Source organism: Rhinopithecus bieti, unplaced genomic scaffold, assembly GCF_001698545.2.
Source record: "Rhinopithecus bieti isolate Rb0 unplaced genomic scaffold, ASM169854v2 scaffold_5216, whole genome shotgun sequence".
In the NCBI taxonomy this organism is placed as follows: Eukaryota; Metazoa; Chordata; class Mammalia; order Primates; family Cercopithecidae; genus Rhinopithecus; species Rhinopithecus bieti.
In genome coordinates, this window is record NW_016805021.1 from 2,883,241 (window position 1) to 2,905,230 (window position 21,990).

Below are 21,990 nucleotides of genomic sequence, written 5' to 3' on the forward strand. Positions count from 1 at the left end.
TTGTGGTATATACTTAAGTCACACTATTTCAATTTTTATTTTTGAAAGGCTTGTTGACAATAGAATGCATGTTTATATTAGACCTTGAAGTGAAAGAAAATTATGTAATTTCAAAAAATTATGCATCTTTTTCTAAAATATATATTAAACTTCTTTTTGAATGATTACTTAAAAAAAGGTTACTACAACCACCTGCAAGGTTTTCAAAAAGCAAAATGTTTTTGTGATTTTTGTTAAATGTTACAAAATGCAAAATACTTTAAAAAATATATATATATATACTCACTGAATTGGCATTTGTTGGGTTTGGCCAAGGTCTACCACCACCTGGACCCCTACAAAACAATTTGATAAATGAAATTTTAACCTATGCTTTGAATGTTTCACAATAATCAATGACAAATCATAAAATATTAACATTTACAATTCGGTTACCATACAGATCTAGTTTGGCACTAAAATTACTCTCTTTATATTTATTTTAATAGCTTTTTATATTAATTAAGTCCCCAATTTTATCCTCCCATGGAAAAGTTTTCTTCCCAAATTGAACTGCTTTTAGAAAGCCCAGTCTTATTTTAATATTAAATGGTTATTGTTATAAAGATGGTAATCACTCATAGGAGTAAATACATACATATATTGAAATTATAAAACACACTTCTGTAGTGAAAAGTGTTATGAACTAAATATAAACTATAATCTTGTGATATCAATATAAGAGCTTCCTGTATCTCATTCAAAATAAAATTTGTAAAACATCAATATATGTGAAATGATTGCTCTTATTAAGCGATAAGCAAATAAAAATACATAAAAGGTATCTAAAGTTGACACCTTTTAAAAAAACCAGAGTATCACAGATTACTTTATATATTTATTAATCTATCTTTCAATGCTACTGATGATTTAGTTACTATTAAATGGGAAATCTCATTTCTTGTTCTCATAATTTCAGTCCAGATAGTGGCCAGAGTAAATCCTAGAAAAAATGGGAGATAATCTACGCCAATATATTACTTCATTTTAGAGTAAAGGAGAATGTTCTGTATTCCACAGCTTATAAGGACACAGAGCTTTTGAAGCAAAATTAATGCCCAATTAGTTAAATCAAAAAGGTCTCTTGTCCTCATGCCTTAGTACTAAGTTGTGTACCTGAATAAATACTGTTTTATGAAAAGCAGACTACTGTCAGTCTCCTCTAATTAGGGTCATTTAAAATTCCCCTTCCTTTGAATCACTATGACAATGAAAATTTTTAATTAAAAAATCCCTTGATTCTAGAGACTTTAAACCTAAAATTCTAAATCAGGAGTGTCCAATCTTCTGGCTTCCTTGGGCCACACTGGAAGAAGAATTGTCTTGGGTTACACACAAAATACACTAACACTAACGACAGCTGATGAGCTAATAAAAAAAAAAAGTATCACAAATAAAATCTCGTAATGTTTTAGGAAAGTTTAAAAATTTGTGTCGGGTCACATTCAAAGCCATCCTGGGCCATATGTGGCCCACAGGCCACGGGTTGGACAAGCTAGTTCTAAATGTTAGATAAAGAGGCTGTGTAAGTTAGTTATTATATTACCCATATTTGCATGGAATATTTAGAACTATTTTTAGTTTCGTTTTGAGATTCCCTAGGGGTGTGAGCAGCAGGGAAGGGAATGAGTCCTGTCCCTGGGCTCTATTAGGAAAGCCCAAGTGGAATTTTTTCCCAATTCAGTTTAAGGTATAGAAGATACCAGTGGGGACTTGATAAAATTTTGTGCATAGGGAGAAAGAAGGTGAGGGGCATTTGTATTGATTTTCTTTGGAAATTGTTGCCTCTCCAAGATGATGATGATGATGATGATTTTACAATTAATTACTGGAACACTTTAGAAAAATGATTTTACCTATAGGATTCAGTGTCCTAATGGATAGAATCTAAGGTAAAACATAAGATATGTGTTGACCAAGTAAAACATTTGGGTAGTAAGGTACATTCATATGATTTCTTTAATGTTAAATAAAACACAGTAAAAAAAACTTGAGAACATTTATCTTAAAACAACATAAAAGTACACCATATGCAGATCCTGGCAAAATTTATATGTAATAATGTTATGTAGATAACCTTATAATTTTGAAATATCATAACCAAACAAGTACTGTATGAATAAGATGCATAAATATAATAAAGTCTTTTATTTTCAAATTTGTCTAATGTTAAACATGCTAACCTAAATGTTAAAATATTAAATATTTAATTTAATTGTATTAAATTAAATGTTACATTTATGTCATAACATTATATATTTAAATTTGATAAATACCAATCTAGTTCCAACATACTATGTATTTCATAATAAATTTCATTTTACTATTAAGTATTAATCATTCACATGGATAAGTTAAATTTCTCCTAACATTATCATTGTGTTTGAAAATACTTCAAGTTTCACAAGTGTTTTATATAAAGTGAGGGTTACAGTAGGGAGCAGTTCTATTAGAACAACTACTTAAGCTCAGTAATTCCCACTCCTTTTGAGGGCCCTCAGTATTATTAAGAAAGTAATTTATAAACTATAACATAGGAATCATTTTGAATGAAAATTTCTATATAAGTATGGTTTGAAGTAGAATCATGTTAGCCTCATTTAAAAATGAAGAGAGGCTGAGAGGCTGGACATGGTAGTTTATGTATGTAATCCCAAAGCTTTGGGAGGCCGAGGCGGGTGGATCACTTGAGCTCAGGAGTTCAAGACCATTCTGAGCAACATGTCAAAACTCCATCTATACAAAAATACAAAAATTAGCCGGGCATGGTGGCACATGCCTGTGCTCCCAGCCACTCAGGAGGCTGAGGCAGGAGAATTGCTTGAACTGGACAGGCAGAAGTTGCAGAGAGCTGAGATCGTGCTACAGCACTCCGACCTGGGTGGAGAAGCCTGAATTTTTTGGTAAGGAGGTTGATTTTGATGAAACCAAATCAATCACTATTACCAAAGAGAAAAATTCTCTTTTCTTTTTTTTGTTTTTGGCTTGGGTTCTTTCACCTAGGCTGGAGTGCAGTGACAGGATCTCGGCTCACTACAGCCTCCACCTCCCGGGCTCAAGCTATTCTCGTGCCTCAGCCTCTCAAGAAGCTGGGATTACAGACACCTGTCAACATGCCTGGCTCATTTTTGTATTTTTAGTAGAGATGGGGTCTCCATATATGTTGCCCAGGCTGGTCTCAAACTCCTGACCTCAAGTGATCCGCCTGTCTTGACCTCCCAAAGTGCTCGGATTACAGGCATGAGCCACCATGCCTGGCCTGAAAAATCCTCTTTCTTCTGTTATTCATTATCATTTTATTTCAAAATGATAACTACACAAACTTCATAATTCTGTAGGATATAATACAGAACAAGAAGATCCTCTAAAATCCTTTTGGCTTCTTAGTATTGCTTAATAGAAACGTATACAAAGTTGAGTTAGGGGTGCTTTAATACTAAATCCTAACTTCTTTCGCAACTTGTAAAAATGTATTTAATTTAGAACTACATGATTATTCAAATTTCCTTTAAACAATTATCTACAATGCATTAAAAATTTATATTTTGGTCATAACTTATAAATGCTACTTTAAATTACTTAAATTTAGCTTTTGCTTCTAAGATACTAGTTACAGAAACATAGAAAGTAAGTTTTTAAGTGACACAATATAATTTATCCTAAGTTTAGAGCATGAAAACAAAGTTTTTTAAACAATAAAGTTACCAAATTTAGTTCCAAATGATTTATTCTGCAATAAACAAAAACAGCTGTCAGTTAGAATATAGTATTTAATTACTTTAGTGACCAGGGTTGGGAATTTTTTATTGTCATCCTACTCTTATGGCAAATGAGAAAAAATGACAAGCTAAAGAAAAATTATCCAGATATGAGTCTCTGGCATGTTCCTCCTAACTCCTAACACATACATATTTTTGTTATTTAAATAGTTTAGTTAGTTCAAGACAGAGCTTAAGGTAACACCCTTCTAATGCCTTTTCCTTCAATTTTTAAGAAATATGCAAAATTCCTTAATGACATGAAGCTACAAATACGTCAGGAATACTGTGTGTATGCATTACAGTTAGACTTTGTTTTAAAGATAATAAATTACAAAGTGAATTTCAATAAAGCTTACCCTATTGAGTGCAATGGAGATCATGTGTTTCACTTTTTATGTCTCTAAACAAACCTTTGCTTTTTTGGGGCCGATATCAATATAATAGTTATACTCTTATAGAGCGTTCATGCTTGAGAAGTTTCCCTACTAGAGGAAAATATTTACAAGTGTAAAAATGTAAATATTCACATTTCATTGTCCTTGAAGGAATCCTGATTTATAGAAAACTAAAAATGGTATATAGAACCTTACATAAAAGAAAATAGTAACAAAAAACGGAGATCAGAGTCTGCCAGGCTTAAAGGTTCTTTACAAAGAAAGATTATATTAATAGTAAAATATTATGTAATCAAAAATACTTAAAAGTATCTGGGCATTAAACTTAAATAAGACACCCAAACCTAAATATCAACAAAAGTAATCATATTAAAATTTCGGCCATATTTTAGTCTCCATAGTCTAGGAAATTAAATGCATATACATGTATATGCTTAAGTATATCTGAGAAAGAAACTAGACAGTTGGAAGCAGTTATTTTAATCTCTCAATGGTCACATAAAAACAATTTTTTTTTCTCTGAACAAGCAAAACTAAGTGGATTTAAAGTTGGCTGTATGACCAATTATAATGCAGAGTAATGTACAAATGATATTAGATACATTCTTATTGAATGATCATTCTGGGGTGATCATGGTATTCAAAATACATACTCCTTACATTTATACCTAGTATTCAATATTATACCCCTTAATATCTGCATTTTAAAGTAAGAATCTCAAGTGAGTACATTTTATATATATCTCCATCCTATTGGTAAGAGCTTCAGCTTTTGACATAATAAGCAGAAAGTGCCACTCACTCTTTTTTGAAGCAACCATTAATACAAGGCCAAGCCTTTGAGGAATTTAAGAAGAGTCAGATTTCATGTGTATCCATTTTTACTTTAAAAGTAAAAAGACGTGATAGGAAAATCTGACCTACTTTCCCCCTGTTCTGTTAGTTTTAAGCCTAGCTGGTACCCACCTATTAACCTATTTTCTATTTCAGGCAAATTTGCTTTCCATGAAAATGGTTTCAGAAGCTTAAAAAAAATCCTACATAGATCAAAAGCGCTTATTTCACAGTGTATCTTCAATGCCATTAAATGATGGCAGAGTTGTTTAATTTGATATATAAGTAATCAGAACACGAACTGATGGAAACATATTTGAGGAGACACCCACAAACATATATGGAACACTTTCCTTATTTTTGGTAAATTTTCTTTAGGCCACAACATGAAACTGATCCTCTTGTGAATTAATGAAAGTCACTAACAAGCACCTTGTGTATATAAGACTTGGAGGGCAAGCTGGAATGAAAAATAAAAATTTCTTAACAAACTACATTATATTGGCTGATAGAAACAAACTACTCTCTTTGGGTTGGAAAGACGATTCCAATAAATATTTTAGTTTACTCCTTATCTAAGTGTGTCTGGAATTTTTCAAAACAAAATTCATCCTATACTATGGAAAGTTCTTTAACAGAGATTATAGTATATCACCAGAGAGAATTCTTCCTGTGTTGACAGTAGTCCCAACAAAGCAAAAGATATATAGATAGATAGATAGATAGATAGATAGATAGATAGATAGATATAGATATAGATATATATGAGTTAAAATCCCCACTCATAGAATCACTATGTAAATGTTAAAAATGAGGATAACGGTATTCAATTATCTACTTCTACAGAGTTAAGTCAAAGTCCTGGTGTCAGCATCTCTTCATACTTTATATAATATATGGAGACTCTGTACTTATCAAAATGAAATAGACTAAAAGCTGTTATTTATAGCACTTGAGATGAAAAAAAGTAAAGGTTGCAAGGGAACAAAGAAAGCGTAAGAGATTATATTGTGAAAATGAAGCAAACACTACAGCTCATGTTTAGTTCATTTTTATACCACACAGAGACTGAGGTGCTTAAATTGTTTTACAAATTAATGTCATTTGAGAAGTTAGAAAATAGAACACTTTACTAAATAGAATAATATGGTATTATTTATATATATAAAAATCATCTACATAATAATGTAATATATAATATAACATTGCTTACATGTTCATTCCAGGCATTCCAGGGCCACCTAAAGCATTCAGTGGGGGTCTCATTGCACCTCCATAGTTCTGTAATGATAACCAAGGGTCAGACTACCACAAAACAAAAAAACAAAACCAAAGAGGAGGGGGGAAAGAAAGGAGAGCACGTTAATGATTTCCCTACATAACTCCAATTGGATAAGGCCTGTGTAATTCATTCTCTGAGGGGTCCACTCTTGTATTTTTGCTTGTATTTTAGCAATTACTTTGGTCTACATCTTTTTAAAATCATGTGAATATGTATGACCACTGGAGCATGTTAAATGATTAAGGTATAGTTGCAATTATATTTCGATATATTTTATTAATATCCTAAGATATGTACAATAGTAAACATTTTCAAATGAAAAATATCATAAATCCAAAATTCAATTTTGAAGGAAAAGATTTATTCAATGTTTGAAATTGTCAGACCCAGAACAATGACATAAAGTCTGAAAACAAAACAAAACAGGTGAACCCAACACAAAAGAGTTAAATGCAAACTTCTATTCACAAAATAACATGTCCAACACAGAAATGCATTAATATACAAATACACAAAATGTATAAAACTAATATATACTCAAAATATGTATGCATGAATTATATGACTCAATCAGCTTCTGTTAATATCTATAATGTGTATTCAACAGATAAAAACATTTTAATGTTTTAACATGTACATCTTATTAGATTAGTTTAGTTGCCATAGGGACAAAAAGGTTAATTTTATCATTATTATCTTAATGTATTTTGACATTATCAACAACTTTCACACTTGGCTTTCTGATACCAATATTCCTCCAACTCTTCTGAGTACTCTTTTTCAATTTCCTTTGCTAGCTCTTTTTTATTTTGCTAACCCTTTAAATGTTGCTTTTCTCCAAGTTCTAGCTATAGCATTCTTTTTAATAAAACACATTTATGAGTAATCTTATCTGCCACCATTTGTTCAACAACTACTTATATGTGAGGAATCTCAGATCTTTATATCTTATCATGTTGTCTTTCCTAAGCTCCCAGATAACTCATACATTGAACTTCACAGGATTTGTTTCCAACTGGATACCATCTTACTCACATCATATCTAAAAGTAAACTCAACATTATCTTCTCATGACTGAGTTCTTTGTACTGCCTTCCTCAGTCACTTCTGTGCTATCACCTTCCACACAATAGCCCAAGCTAAGAATTTCCAGGAGCTCCTTGATGTTTCTTCCTTTTCTTTCAAATTCCCATATCTAGTCAGTTACCAAAGTCCATTGATTCTACTTATGAAATAGCTCTTGAAATAGTTCTCTCCTCTTGTTACTAATCTTTGTCACTTACTGAGACTACTGCACTGTCTTAATTGGTCTCTCTGATTTAGTCTCTCCTGGTCCCAATCTATTCTCCAAACTGCCTCAAGAGCTATCTTTCTAAAACTCAGTCTTCTTCAAGTCACTTAGAAGCTGTGATGACCCACACTACCTGTCAAGTAAATTTAAACTTCTCAGCATGGCTCTATGAGGTTATTGGAGGCTCAGCCCCAGCCTATCTTTCCTGTTCTCATTTTCTATAATTTTCACCTTTATTCCCTCCTCCCAACCATACCCTACAGACTACTGGATTTAAGTTCAGAAACACATAATAGACTTGTATACTCATGTTAACTCATCTTCCCTGGCCTTTAAGTAGTAGGTGCTCAGATGATAAGGAAATAAATCAAAGAGAGCAGGTCTATTGACTCCAGAGTGTAAGCCTCAATTGATAAATGACATTACCTAGTTACATGCTATTCTCATTATTTATTTACTTTTACTTTAAGGAAATCTTATTTAAATATCCAAATTTGTGAGCTACGGGACAACAGAATGATTTCTGTTCACACTTGAGACACTGGTTAAAAGGATAGCTATTTCCCCTAACTTCTGGATCAGGCATGGTGGTGGCAGCAGCAGTACGAGCAAGGGGTCTCTGAGATAAAGGTTAGTCATTGGAAACAAAATCTGAATGGTAAAATATAATAGAAATGCTTCACAAGGAAAGTCTCCCCTCTTTTTTTGGTCTTAGAAGATCTCTGTTTTATTTCCCCTCATTTTTGATCTTAGAAGATCTCCGTTTTATTTTATCAAGGAAAACGTTAATTTTCCTTATAGCTCTGGACACAGGTGGACAATGGTTTGAATCTCTGTTGCCACTGCCCCATTTCCTCTGCACCTCTCTCTCTATGTGTGTGATCTTGGACAAATGATTCTCCCAATGATTTCCTAATCTTAATTTCCTTATTTGTAAAGTGATAGTATTATCTCCCTTATAGGCTTGTTGGAGAATAAAATGAAATATAAAGCACCTGTCATAGTACTTAGTGAATTAAAAGCACGGTATTTGGTGCTCAAAAATTGTAACTGCTAATTCTTTTTTTTCTTTTAGCACTGTTAATAGGAAACCAACTTAAATGAGTCCTCTTTTCACTAGCTTCCATAGCCCTCAACTCTAACAGAATTACTTGCCTCTTTATGTAATGGCTCCACAAAAAGTATGTATAGTTATTATCTAGACTTTTCCCATTATGTAACAGTTTTTCTTTGTGTATCTACACGTCCTGCTAAACAATAAGTACCTTGAAGGCAGCATATCTAAGTTACTCATCTTTGTATACCCAGTGTTCAAGTATGGTGCCTGGCACACAGTAGGCCTTCCATGAATGATGAGCTAGTTGAACTGAATTGTTCCAGTAAATGAGTAAAAATTTTTCAATATATGCTTGATAGATTTGCAAAATATTTTCATTTAGTGAATAATCTAAAGCAAAAAGAAAGAAAAGAAAGAATAACAACTTGCTTTCCAAGTGCTATCAACAAAGGCAGAATGGGAAGACCTAATTTAGAATCACTGAATTTTAAAGCCGATGGCAACTATACAATTCCATCTGGTCTAATCTCTCTCCCACTGCAATGTTCCTGACAAAATGGCTATTCAGATTCTGCTTGGAAAGTTTATGAAGTCTTTCCATGGTTGGGCAATTTAATTTCTAGAAAGTTCTTCCCTGTACTGAGCTAAATTCTACTGCCCATCATAGATCTGAAAATATGGAATCAGTTTACTCTCTCCTTACCTGAGAGCCTATCATACATATATTGCCACCTCACCATTTTTCCACTCCAAGTATCTTATTTGGAAATCATATGTTCCTAGTTGTATATAACTTCTTTATCCTTCAGATTTCTAGAGAAACTAAAACTAGTTGGGTAGTTTTGGTTAATCACACGGCACTTACTGCCCGTAAGAACACAGGTTAGCTAAGTACATCTTATTACAAAACCAAGTAGAAAACTGGTTTCATACATGACATTAGAAAAGATATTTTTCTTGATTAAATAGGTAGTTTTGTTTTTTTATTGAAAGGATACTAATATACTTTCACTTTAAAAATAATGTTGCACCACTGTATTTAGATTTAAAACAGATTAAGGGGTAGGGAAAAATATGCCTAGATTTGGAGCAAACCTTTTTTTCTTCATACATGCAATAAGTATTAATCATATGTTAACTATATTCTATGTATGCACTTTGCTCAAATCAACATAATCTAAGAATAATTAGATTTACATATTTCTTTGTTTTAGGAATTCAGTTGTTCTAATAGATAACTACTGTCCCCCTGTACCACACTGATCTTAAGTTCAAAAAGTTATGGAAGTAATATCTATGATAAAAAAGAAATGTGTATTTTGTTTGTGCATAAATCTAGAGACAATATTTCAGAGACTTTTCTACAATACAACTAAAAATAAGGCAGATATCTTCTGCTCTTGGACAGCATCGGTATGATTAAATGTCTGTTATGAGAGTTGTTTTTCCATTATCTCTCAAGAAACACAGCTAACCATTATTACAAATTTCATAGTTTATAATGTATATGTTTACATGTTTTATATACCAGGTCTTACGAAATAAATATGTCACAAGATTCTCCTGATTCCAAATTATTTTACCTGACCCTTTTTTATTGTACCATCATATAAATATGACTCCTGCTTTCACTTAAACATGATATGTATGTATAAATAATTTCCTTTAATCCTTATACTTTTGTATTGTGATTTTAAAAGTTACTGTAGGCATTTCTTATTTCTGAGGTAAATTCATACCAGAACACTTAATTTCCATCATATTATATAGAAATAGTAAGAACACTGCCAATCCACATGAAATAAACCACTCTCTCTGGTTTTAAAAATCCAAAACATTGTCATCAATAAGAGCTTACCAGAAATAGAAACTTTCTTATTTTCTATTGTAATTTACTGTGCTGTAAATACTGTAAAACTGATTTTTAAATCAGACTCTAGTTTCTGAAGTATTAAAACCTAATACTAATAATAGAGGTATGATAACAATTTAAAGAGCAGCTAGCTGAAAATTAAGTGAATAAAGAATAACAAAATTAAAGGCATGAAGTTTTTGTGTATATTTAAATGTATTTATTAAGAAAATCTTTTGGAAAAAAATCCTTTAACAGCCAGATTGGTTGGCTTAGTTTATTAAAGACTAAAAGTATACTTAGCCAATAAAATGCCTATGGAACTTATAAATTCTTATTACCAATAGCTTAATGATGATTGGTTAACATATATCATCATTCCTAATATGAATAGAAATAGGTAAGAATAATTCAAATATCTAAATGAGAGTTTCATTAGCTCTTAAGAAAATCCATTGAAAATAACTGAGCCTAAATAAAAGAAATTGGTTTCTTTTGGCTTTGAGGCTGCCACATATATTTATGTGACACCATTTGTTCCTCTTTCCTTGGAACTATATTTATATAGTGGGTTTTTTTCATATAATATGGCATCTCCAAAAAGTCTGGCTAAATGAACCCCATGTTTCAATATAGTTAATATATATAATTATATGTTGTTAGAAACAATACATATATACAATACGAACACATAATACAACATGTACTATTGTATGTAGGTCAGAGTCACATTATCTGGGTGTTGAGTTCTCAATTTTTTTAGTCTGTTGGGAGCACAGCAAAACATCAACTTAACTTTTAAAAAGTAGATAGGCCGGGCGCGGTGGCTCATGCCTGTAATCCCAGCACTTTGGGAGGCCAAGGCGGGTGGATCACCAGGTCAGAAGATTGAGACCATCCTGGCTAACATGGTGAAACCCCGTCTCTACTAAAAGTACAAAAAACTAGCTGGGCGTGGTGGCGGGTGCCCGTAATCCCAGCTACTCAGGAGGCTGAGGCAGGAGAATGGTGTGAACCCGGGAGGCGGAGCTTGCAGTGAGCTGAGATCGTGCCACTGCCCTCCAGCCTGGGCAACACAGCAAGACTCTGTCTCCAAAAAATAAAAATTAAAAAAAAATAAACAGTAGATATACAAAACAAGCTCCAAAGTACTGCTCATAATGCTCTTTCTTGGAAAGGAAAAATGAGTAAGTTCATTCTTTTAACCAGCTTTATGACATGTTAATCTCTGACCCACGAGGTAGAAATTTAAAATTCTGGATTTTAAATTAGTTTCTTTGAAAAATGACATTATAAAATTAATTTCTACCCCAAGCAATTTTCCTAAGAGAGACAAAAGGATGTTTTGGCTAAAATGGATGATATCCTGGAACAGCACACTTAAAATGTCACCAACAGCTAGAACAGGTTCAACCTCAGTGTATACTTCTGGGAAATTTTATAGAGAAGTCATCTAACATCTGATATATACTGAGAGTATTATGCTTGTTCAGTAAGACTCATTTTAATGTTTATTTCTAAGTGGTTTTCTACTGTTTTCCCATTCTACAGTGAAATGGTTGTACAGAGTAAATTGTCAATGACAATCTTTAAGATTTATGGAAATATATTTTATACTTACTCTTTAATATTTTCAATCAACTGGGTTTTATTTATTTATGTGTTATTTTTATTATTATTTTTTTGAGACGGAGTTTTTGCTATTGTTCCCCAGGCTGGAGTGCAATGGCGCAATCTCTGATGACTGCAAACTCCGCCTCCCAGGTTTAAGCGATTCTCCTGCCTCAGCCTCCCGAGTAGCTGGGATTACAGGCACCTGCCACCTCGCCTGGCTTACTTTTTGCATTTTTAGTAGAGACAGGGTTTCACCATGTTGGCCAGGCTGGTCTCAAACTCCTGACCTCAAGTGATCCGCCCGCCTCGGCCTCCCAAAGTGCTGGGATTATAGGCATGAGCCACTGCGCCCAGCCAATTGGGTTTTATGTAACTTGACCATCTCCTCAGCATAACTAAGAAAAGGGTAACAGTTACCTTTTGAATAGTAATTATTATAATGTATTTCCATACAGTGTATTTTCTCAAATAAATTAAAGGCTTCAATGATAGCACGCTGTTAAATGGTTTGCTGTTATATTGATTTGGCATGTCACAAATGTTATGTCCTCATGAGTCTAACAACTATGTTATATGAAGCCTATAATGCATATTATCATAGCCAGCAAATAATATAGTTTGTTTATATATATGAAGGAGGCAAAAAGCTCAGCATCTAGGTTTCTGCACTAATTTTTTTTCAGTGTTCAGTTTTATTATTTATTTATTTATTTTACTTTAAGTTTCGGGATACAAGTGCAGAACGTGTAGGTTTGTTACATAGGTATACGTACACCACGGTAGTTTGCTGCACCTATTAACCTGTCATCTAGGTTTTAAGCCCCTCATGCATTAGTGATTTGTCCTAATGCACTCCCTCCCCTTGCTTTCCACCCTCCTGACTGGCCCTGGTGTGTGTTGTTCTCCTCCCTGTGTCCATGTGTTCTCGTTGTGAGAACGTGCGGTGCTTGGTTTCCTGTTTCTGTTTTAGTTTGTTGAGGATGATGGCTTCCAGCTTCATCCATGTCCCTGCAAAGGACATAATCGCATTCCTTTTTATGGCTGCATGGTATTCCATGGTATATATGTACCACATTTTCTTTACCCAGTCTATCATTGATGGGCATTTGGGTTGGTTCCATGTCTTTGCTATTGTAAATATGCACTGCTTATTTACCTGTGGTCCTAAGGGCACCATTCCTCTTGGAGGAGTCATTCTCTGCATTGGCCCACCCATATTTGGATGTCCTAAAAAAAGTATGAAGATATTAGCCAAGTAATGAGCATGACTACTAAACCAGAGGCTAGCAGCTTCCTCCCTCCTGGGTGTTATTGTCTCATTTACCAAGTGTCTGAGTACTGACACCATCTTACCTTGCATTCCAGACCACTTTTCCACCTCTTACCACTACCTACCCACACTCTCTATTAATGTCTTCACTGAAATTTTCTCCCTATTCTGTGGTGAATCAATTCTCTAACACCATTTGCTCCTCTTTCCATGGAACAGTACAGCAGAGCATTACATATCTGTGGTTCCTAAGTATCTCTGGAAGGATTTGATTTTTAAGACTGTTAAACTAATCAAGCCCCTTGCTGCTTAGCACCTTCTTTCCTTCTGCTCATCTTTCAGATGGGCTAAAGCCTGTATCTGAAAAAGGCAAAAGAAATAATAAGTGATATTATCACTTAGCTTCCTATTTGTTAGATGTTATATAAAAGGTTTTAGAATTATTAATTAAAATATGGATTTTTGGATCTTCATGTATTCTTTTTCTTATGTTATCACTACCCTCACTATCATGCATAATTAAGTGAGCTGGAAATATAAATCATTTGGCCATGTTACCTAGAAAAATGCAACTGCTATAACTATAGGAGATTTACTTATACAAATACAATTTTCCTTAATTCCACGCTTCTGCACATCAATTTCCCTTTTACTTTAGAGTAGTCACCTTGTTGTCGAGTTGGATCCATTCCACTGGGGAGTAATGGCTGACTTCCTGGGACACCTCCAAGCGCCTAGCAATTTATTAAGAAAAATAAAGAGCAATATTTTAAGTATTTATAAAATAAGTGCTTTAACAATTTCCTTTTAAATGCTTGTATGATAATTACAAGAATGCACTTGAGCATTTCTCAAGATTTCTTATATTTCACATTCATTTATGAGTTTTGCAGGTTTATATACCTTAAATAAGTTCTTAATTCTAAAAGATTCTACTTTGTCCAATTTTGTGACAAATAAAATAAGCATTTTGAGGGAGCAAAATCTATGCAAAACTATCCTATTTCTTGCTGAGAAGTATTATGCCTTTTCCAAAAATTAATTTACTAAGAATACTGGAATAACTAAATTTTCCTTCTTATATGTAAATTCCCTATTTCTACAGAATATCTTAGTCACTTGAGATTACATAGCAGCAGGACGAAAATGCAAAGGGACCACTGAAAATTGTTTTGTAGTCACATTTTCCCTAAGAAATTATTTAGTGAAATAATACTTAAAAATAAGTTAAGCAATTTGGGTATATGGAAAAAGGAAAGTAGAACTGACAAAGGTAGATATGAACTTAACAGGGTTTGTTTCCTGGAATATATACTGAACCATAAGTTTCTAACAGTTGTCTCAGCAGCACTTAAAGCTGGATTAAGGTATAAATGATTTAAACCTACTGATCTTAAGTATATAAGCATACACATATATGAAAAATCCTGACAACTGGTGAGAATTTCCAAAAAAATTCACTAATTTAACTTAAAGCATGAAAGTTCTATCTAATTAGTTAACATATTCAACTATTTCAAAAGAAATTTAACACTAACTAATTTACATGGCCAGATCAGAACTGTTTCCTAACTTGTTATCACTTGGGATGAAGTAGATAGCTTCCATTTCCCAAGCTATTTGTGTAATTTTTCAAAATTTTTGTTTATAAGCACACCAAATACATATTTCTTGAGATCCTACTACATTGTCTGTTCCCGAATTACCTCTCCAGCCTAATTTCTTGCCACTACCCCACTCATGTTCTAACTTCCAGCCATACCAAACTTCTTTCAGTTTCTTTTTTCCTATTCATGCATTCAGTCAACAACGTTTAAATGCCAACCACTAACAACAAGACAAAATAAAAACTAAACTGAAAAAAATCTCTCCTCTCAGGAAGCTTACAGACCCTTAAGTAGTTATTGGTGACATTGTTTAGATCTCAGTTTAGGGATCACTTCCTAACAAAATTATTCCCTGTAGCCTCAATCTGGGATAAGTCCTCCTTTCATTTGTGTGTTTGTATATATACATACGCAAGTTACATTGAACAAATAACTACGCTGATTGAATAATTGTGTGTGTATACACATACACACAAAGAAATAATCCCAGATTGTGTGTGTATATATGTGTGTATACATATGCGTGTGTGTGTGCATGCATGTGTAATTTCACATGCATAATTTCAAACTTCCAGAAACTGCACAAAAAATTTCCAAATACCTTGACTCAGATTGCCAACTGTTAACATTTTTTACTGCATCTGCCTTATCAGCCTTTTCTCCTTTCTTTCTCTCTATAAATATATACCTATTATCATAAATCTTTTTCAGAACTACTTAATAGCAAGCTGAAGACATGATACCTCATTACCCCTAAATACTGCAAAGTATAGTTCCCCCAAGAATAACATTTCCTACATAACCACCATACAGCCTTTCAAGTCAGGAAATCAACATTGATAGCAACACGACCCTCCAAGTCCAAGGCTTCATTTAATTTTGCCATTTGTCTCAATGCTTCTTTTTCCTTTCTGGTACCAGAACATCATGGAAGACATGTTAAATTTAGCTGTCCTGTCTCTTCATGTTCTTCTAAGCAGGAATAATTCCTATTGTTGCTATCTATGTCTGTTCTATCCCTACCTGTCATGTCCTCGACTATTTTAAAGCGAACAGGTCTTAAATTCTACAGCACGGTGTCTGATGTTTCTTTATGATCTAGACTCAAGTCGTATTTTCTTAGCAGGAATACCAGAGAAATGATGCTATGCCTTTCTCAGTGTATCACATCAGAGGGCAAATGATGTTGATCTATCCCACTACTGGTGATGGTAACCTTGATCTGAATTGTGTTGTTGTCTGCAGGTTTCTACACAGTAATTGATTACTTTTAGTATAAGAGCTATTCTGAGATTGTCAATATTCCATTCCTGATCAATCGTTTATCAGCCCATCAGCTGTAGCCTCCACTAACAACTAACCACTATGATAGTTGTCAGAGATATTCCATGTCCATCATTCTTTTTATATTTATTAGTTGGTGTTTCACTATAAGGAAAAGCTTTCCTTATTTATTCACTTATTTACTCAGTCATAGATTTCTGTATTGTTCAATGGGTTGTAATCTATTACTACCATCATTTATTTCAATAGTCAAATTATCTCAGATTTAGCAAGAAGTCTTTCAGGTGTGTGTGTGTGTGTGGTGTGTGTGTTATAACATACCCACATCAATTTTTGAGCTTTCCTTAATTTATGGCATAAGATGTTCCAGGTTCACCTCATACTTCTTCTGACCTAGTCTTGGAATCAGCCCTTTCCCCAAAAGGCCCTAATTCCTTTTAGTGGAGGACAGCATTTAGGTATAAAGATCCTGCATCTCAGGGTGTTCTTGTTACTTGGGTGCATCATTTTTAGGCTCTCTCAGTAAACACCGAGCTTGAAAATCTGTGCAGGTGTATACGTACATGCGTATATGCACACACATGCACCTGTGACTAATTCTATATCTATTTGTGTGTGTATAGCATATACATCTACCACAAATGCATACTTTCCAACATCAATTCAACAACTCCAATCTGATACTTCAGGATTATTTTTAGCCTTCTTCCTTTCTAGGTTTGTAGATACTTTCTTCTTCAACAGTGGGAAATCTGGCCTATGTTAATTATTTATTACCCCTCAATACAATTACTTATTTATTCAATCAGCGTATTTATTTGTTCAACATAACCAGTCTCTCAACCACACTGGCCACTTCATTTTGCCATCTCTGCATGGCTACCCCCTGCCCTATCCCCCACACCTGCCATGTCTTGGCAATGCAGAGAAGGTAAGGGCTTTTATGTGTTTTATAGGATCATATACCTCACTTTCATAGAACTTAAATACTACCATTACTTGTTTTCTTCTCTGTATCTCCAGACTGTAAACTCCGCAAAAGTAGGGATCCTATCTGTGCCTTCTGTCACAGAATAATAAATGTGTATTGAGGGAATAGAGAAAAGGAATAGGGTTTAGACTGACAATTTTAGGAATCATTAGTGATAAAGTCATAAGAATGAAACAGAGTTCAAAGAATGAGAAGATAAAAGATTTAATTCTTTGAAAATACCAAGAAGAAGTAAAAAAAGAAACTGAAATTGAATAGGCATGAAATTAGCAAGGAGACTAAGACCAACATCTCAGAATGCCCCAGGAGAGTTTCAAAAAGGAAAAAGTAGCCAACACTGTCAAAAGTTATAAATAAATGATGTAGGAGGAGGACTAAAAATGTATGACTAGTCGATATTATACTCAATTGTGAACCTAAAGTTCTTGCTTTCTAAAAAAATTAATTTTTTTTTTTTTTACTTTTCAGAGGAAAAGTCTCCCTCAGCTGCCCAGGCTGCAGTGCAGTGGTGTGATCATAGGTCACTGCAGCCACAAATTCCTGGGCTCAAGCTATCCTCTGCCGCAGCCTCCCGAGCAGCTGGAGCTACAGATGCATGCCCCCACATCCGTTTAATTTTTAATTTTTATTTATTTATTTTTTCCAAGACAGAGTCTTGCTGTCACCCAGGCTGGAGTGCAGTGGTGCAATCTCGGCTCACCGCAACTTCCACCTGCCAGGTTCAAGCGATTCTCTTGCCTCAGCCTCCCAAATAGCTGTGATTATAGGCGCCCACCACTGCGCCCAGATAATTTTTGTATTTTTAGTAGAGACGGGGTTTCACCATGTTGGCCAGGCTGGTCTCAAACTCTTGACCTCATGATCAGCCCGTCTCAGCCTCCCAAAGTGTTGGGATTACAGGCGTGAGCCACTGCACCCAGCCTATTTTTATTTTTTTATGCAGATGGGGTCTCACTATGTTGCTCAGGCTGGTCTTGAAGAAGTCCTAGCCTCAAGCGATCGTCCTGCCTTGGGCTCCCAAAGTGCTGGGATTATAGGTATAAACCACCATGCCTGGCCAGATTCTTGCTTTTTTTAAGTCTTCAAATGGTTAGAGTTATACACTCTGAACTTTGACACTTCTGTCTCATTATAGACAATAATGATTTATCACTGGCAGCAACCATTTTCTTCAAAACTTTACTGTTTCTAGCTTATCTTGGAATATCAGAACAATTGACCACCCTTTCTTATTTCTGTTCATCACTTAAAAATATGACATAATCTTACAGAAGTCTTAACCAATATCAAATTGGTTTTCAAAATGAGTGTTTTAATCTAAATTTAACTCTTCACTCATCACTGTTTGTCTTTTAGAATAAGTCAAATCTCTAACTTTTAAAACATTTTTATCAGCCTTGGGATGACCGGATAGTAGCTTTGTGCATCAATAGTGATGTAATCACTGCATTCTTTAAACCTTTAATATCAGAAAAATGTATATATCTGTGACATCTTATGTCTATATTTATGACGTTAAAGGTATTCCACTCGGATTCGTTTAGTCACAAATTTTGGCATTCATTCTTTGTTTTTGTTTTTGTTTTCGAGACAGTGTCTCCCTCTGTCGCCCAGGCTGGAGTGCAGTGGTGTGATCTTCACTCGCTTCAACCTGTACCTACCAGGTTCAAGTGATTCTCCTGCCTCAGCCTCCTTAGTAGCTGGGATTATAGGCATCCACTACCTCGCCCGGCTAATTTGTGTATTTTTAGTAGAGATAGTGTTTCACCATTTTGGACCAGGCTGGTCTTGAACTCCTGACCTCAAGTGATCCACCCACCTCAGCATCCCCCCCAAAATGCTGGGATTACAAGTGTGAGCCACCGTGCCCAGCTGCATTCTTTATTTTATAAAAGATCTACACACAGGAAAAAAATACTACTAATGAGGAGGGTACTTAATAAAAACAAACAAAATATACATGGTAATATACACTTGTGAGCCAGTGCATTTGCACCAGGAATTGTGCTAAGTCCTTTAGTATTTCTTTCAATGTTTATAACAATCTTATAAAGTTATTATTATTCATCCTTTTTAATGATAAAAAATCGAGGTTTCATATGTCACTAATTTGTTAATTTGTCCACGGTTATTCTATTTTTAAAAAGGTTTTATTGATGCATGATTTACATACCACAAAATTTGCCCATTTTCTAATGTTAGGACGTTGCCCACCTACAGTCATTTCCCATTCCCCATGACCAGTACCCTTCACCAGCCCTAGGCATTCACTAATTTTCACTAATTTCACCATTTTCTGTCTTCCATGGTTATACTATTCACAAGTAGCAGTGTCAGGGCTCAAGACTGGATTAACATATTGCAAAAGTTCTGAAAGATGTGCCTTAAATCCTAGGATTTAAAATAAATGAAATAATATAAAAATTTATTAAAACAAATAATTAAATGTGGGAACTGCCTGCTTCATAAAAGAATTATTTAGTTCAAAAGAATTTATCGTAACTTCAATGGCAAGACCCTCTAGGCACTTATGAACTGATGTACAGGCACACCTCAGAGATATTGCTGGTTTAGCTCAAGACCACTGCAATAAAAGTGAGTATCACATTAAGTGAGTCATATAAATTTTTTGATTTCCCAGTGAATGTTTTGTTTACACTATACTGTAGTCTATTAAGTGTACAATAGCATTATGTCTAAAAACACAATGTATATACCTGAATTTAAAAATATTTTATTGGTAAAAAATGCTAATAATCATCTGAGGCCTTCAGTTAGCTGTAATCTTTTGGCCTGTAGAAGTCTTGATGGCTGCTGACTGATAGGGGAGGTGTTTGCTGAAGGCTGGGATGGCTCTGGTAATTTCTTATAGAGACGGTTTTACCATGTTGCCCAGGCTGGTCTCAAACTTCTGGACTCGAGCAATCCACCCGCCTCGGCCTCCTAAAGTGTTGGGATTACAGGTGTGAGCCACTGTGCCCAGCCAGCTGTGGCAATTTCTTATAATAGATAACAATGTTTATTGCATTGATGGACTCTTCCTTTCACAAATGATTTCTCTGTAGCATGTGATGCTGTTTGTATACCATGGTAGAACTTCTTTCAAAATTGGAGGCAATGCTCTCAAACCTTGAAGCTGTTTTGTAAACTAAGTTTATGTAAAATTCTAAATCATTTGTTGCCATTTCAGCAGTGTTCATAGCATCCTTACCAGGAAAGAGTAGATTGCATATCAACAAATCATTTTTATTGCTCATCCATGAGAAGTAACTCCTTATCTGTTAAAGTTTCATTACGAGAATGTGGCAATTCAGTCACATCTTCAGGCTCCACTTCTGATTCTAGTTCTCCCTCTGTTTTTACCGCATCTGTAGTGACTTCCTTCACTCAGGTCTTGAACCTCTCAGAGTCATCGACAAGGGTTTGAATCAGCTTCTTCCAAACTCCTGTTAATGCTGATATTTTGACCTCTTTCCATGAATCACAAACGGACTTAATGGCATTTAGAATGGTGAATTATTTCCAGAAGGTTTTCAATGTACTTTCCCCAGATTCATCAAAGAAATCACTACGGATGGCAACTACAGCTTTATGGAATATACTTCTTAAATAATAAGAACTGGATGGGTGCAGTGGCTCACGCCTGTAATCCCAACATTTTGGGAGACCGAGGCGGGTGGATCACCTGAAGTCAGGAGTTCAAGAAGAGCCTGGCCAACATGACGAAACCCTGTCTCTACTAAAAATACAAAAATTAGCCGGGCATGATGGTGGGCGCTTGTAATCCCAGCTACTGGGGAGGCTAAGGCAGAAGAATCGCTTGAACCTGGGAGGTGGAGGTTGCAGTGAGCCAAGATCGCGCCACTGCACTCCAGCCTGAGTGACAAGAGCAAAACTAAATCTCAAAAAAAAAAAAAAAAAAAAAAGTAAAATTACTCCTTGATTCATGGGCTGCAGAATGGATGCTATGTTACCTTATACACGAGAACTCTGATGCAGTTGTCCAAGATTAATGAAAACAACATTAATGAAAACAAAATTAATCTTGGACAACTGCATCAGAGCTCTTGGGTATAAGATGTGTTGTCAAGGAACAGTAAAAAAGAAAGGAATCTTTTTCTCTGAGTAGTAGGTCTCAACACTGGGCTTAAAATAGTCAGTAAATCATGCTGTAAAAAAGATGCACTATTATTCAGGCTTTGTTGTTCCATTTATAAAGGACAGGCAGAGTAGATTTAGTATAAATTTTTTTTTTGAGACAGGGTCTCACTCTGTTGCCCAGGCTGGGGTGCAATGGTGCAATCTTGGCTCACTGCAACCTCTGCCTCCTGAGTTCAAGCAATTCTCCCACCTCAGTCTCCTAAGTAGCTGGGACTACAGGTGTGTGCTAACAAGTCCAGCTAATCTTCTGTATTTTTTGGTAGAGATGGGGTTTCACCATGTTGGCCAGGCTGGTCTTGAACTCTTGATCTCAAGTTATCCATGTGCCTCAGCCTCCCAGAGTGCTGGGATTACAGGTGTGAGCCACTGCACCTGGCCAGATTTAGTTAAGTTTTAAGGGACCAAGGATTTTTCAGAATGGTACATGAGCACTGGCTTCAACTTACAGTTAGCAGTTGTATTAACCCCTAATAAGAGAATCAACCTGCCCTTTAAAGCCCTAAAGGAAGGCATTGACTGAGTATGGCTATGAAAATTCTAGATGGCATCTTC

General features: G+C 34.8%; 1 protein-coding gene across 1 annotated transcript in view; it reads right to left on the bottom strand.

Moving 5' to 3' along the window:
- Positions 1–21,990, bottom strand: part of SSBP2 (single stranded DNA binding protein 2) — a 338,402-nt gene that overhangs the window by 42,097 nt on the left and 274,315 nt on the right. The window contains exons 7-10 of the mRNA XM_017870897.1: positions 14,063–14,129; positions 13,282–13,352; positions 6,243–6,310; positions 278–335 (exon numbers count right to left, since the gene is read on the bottom strand). Of these exons, the coding sequence (XP_017726386.1) occupies positions 278–335; positions 6,243–6,310; positions 13,282–13,352; positions 14,063–14,129 (264 nt within the window). The remainder of the gene's footprint in view (positions 1–277; positions 336–6,242; positions 6,311–13,281; positions 13,353–14,062; positions 14,130–21,990) is intronic.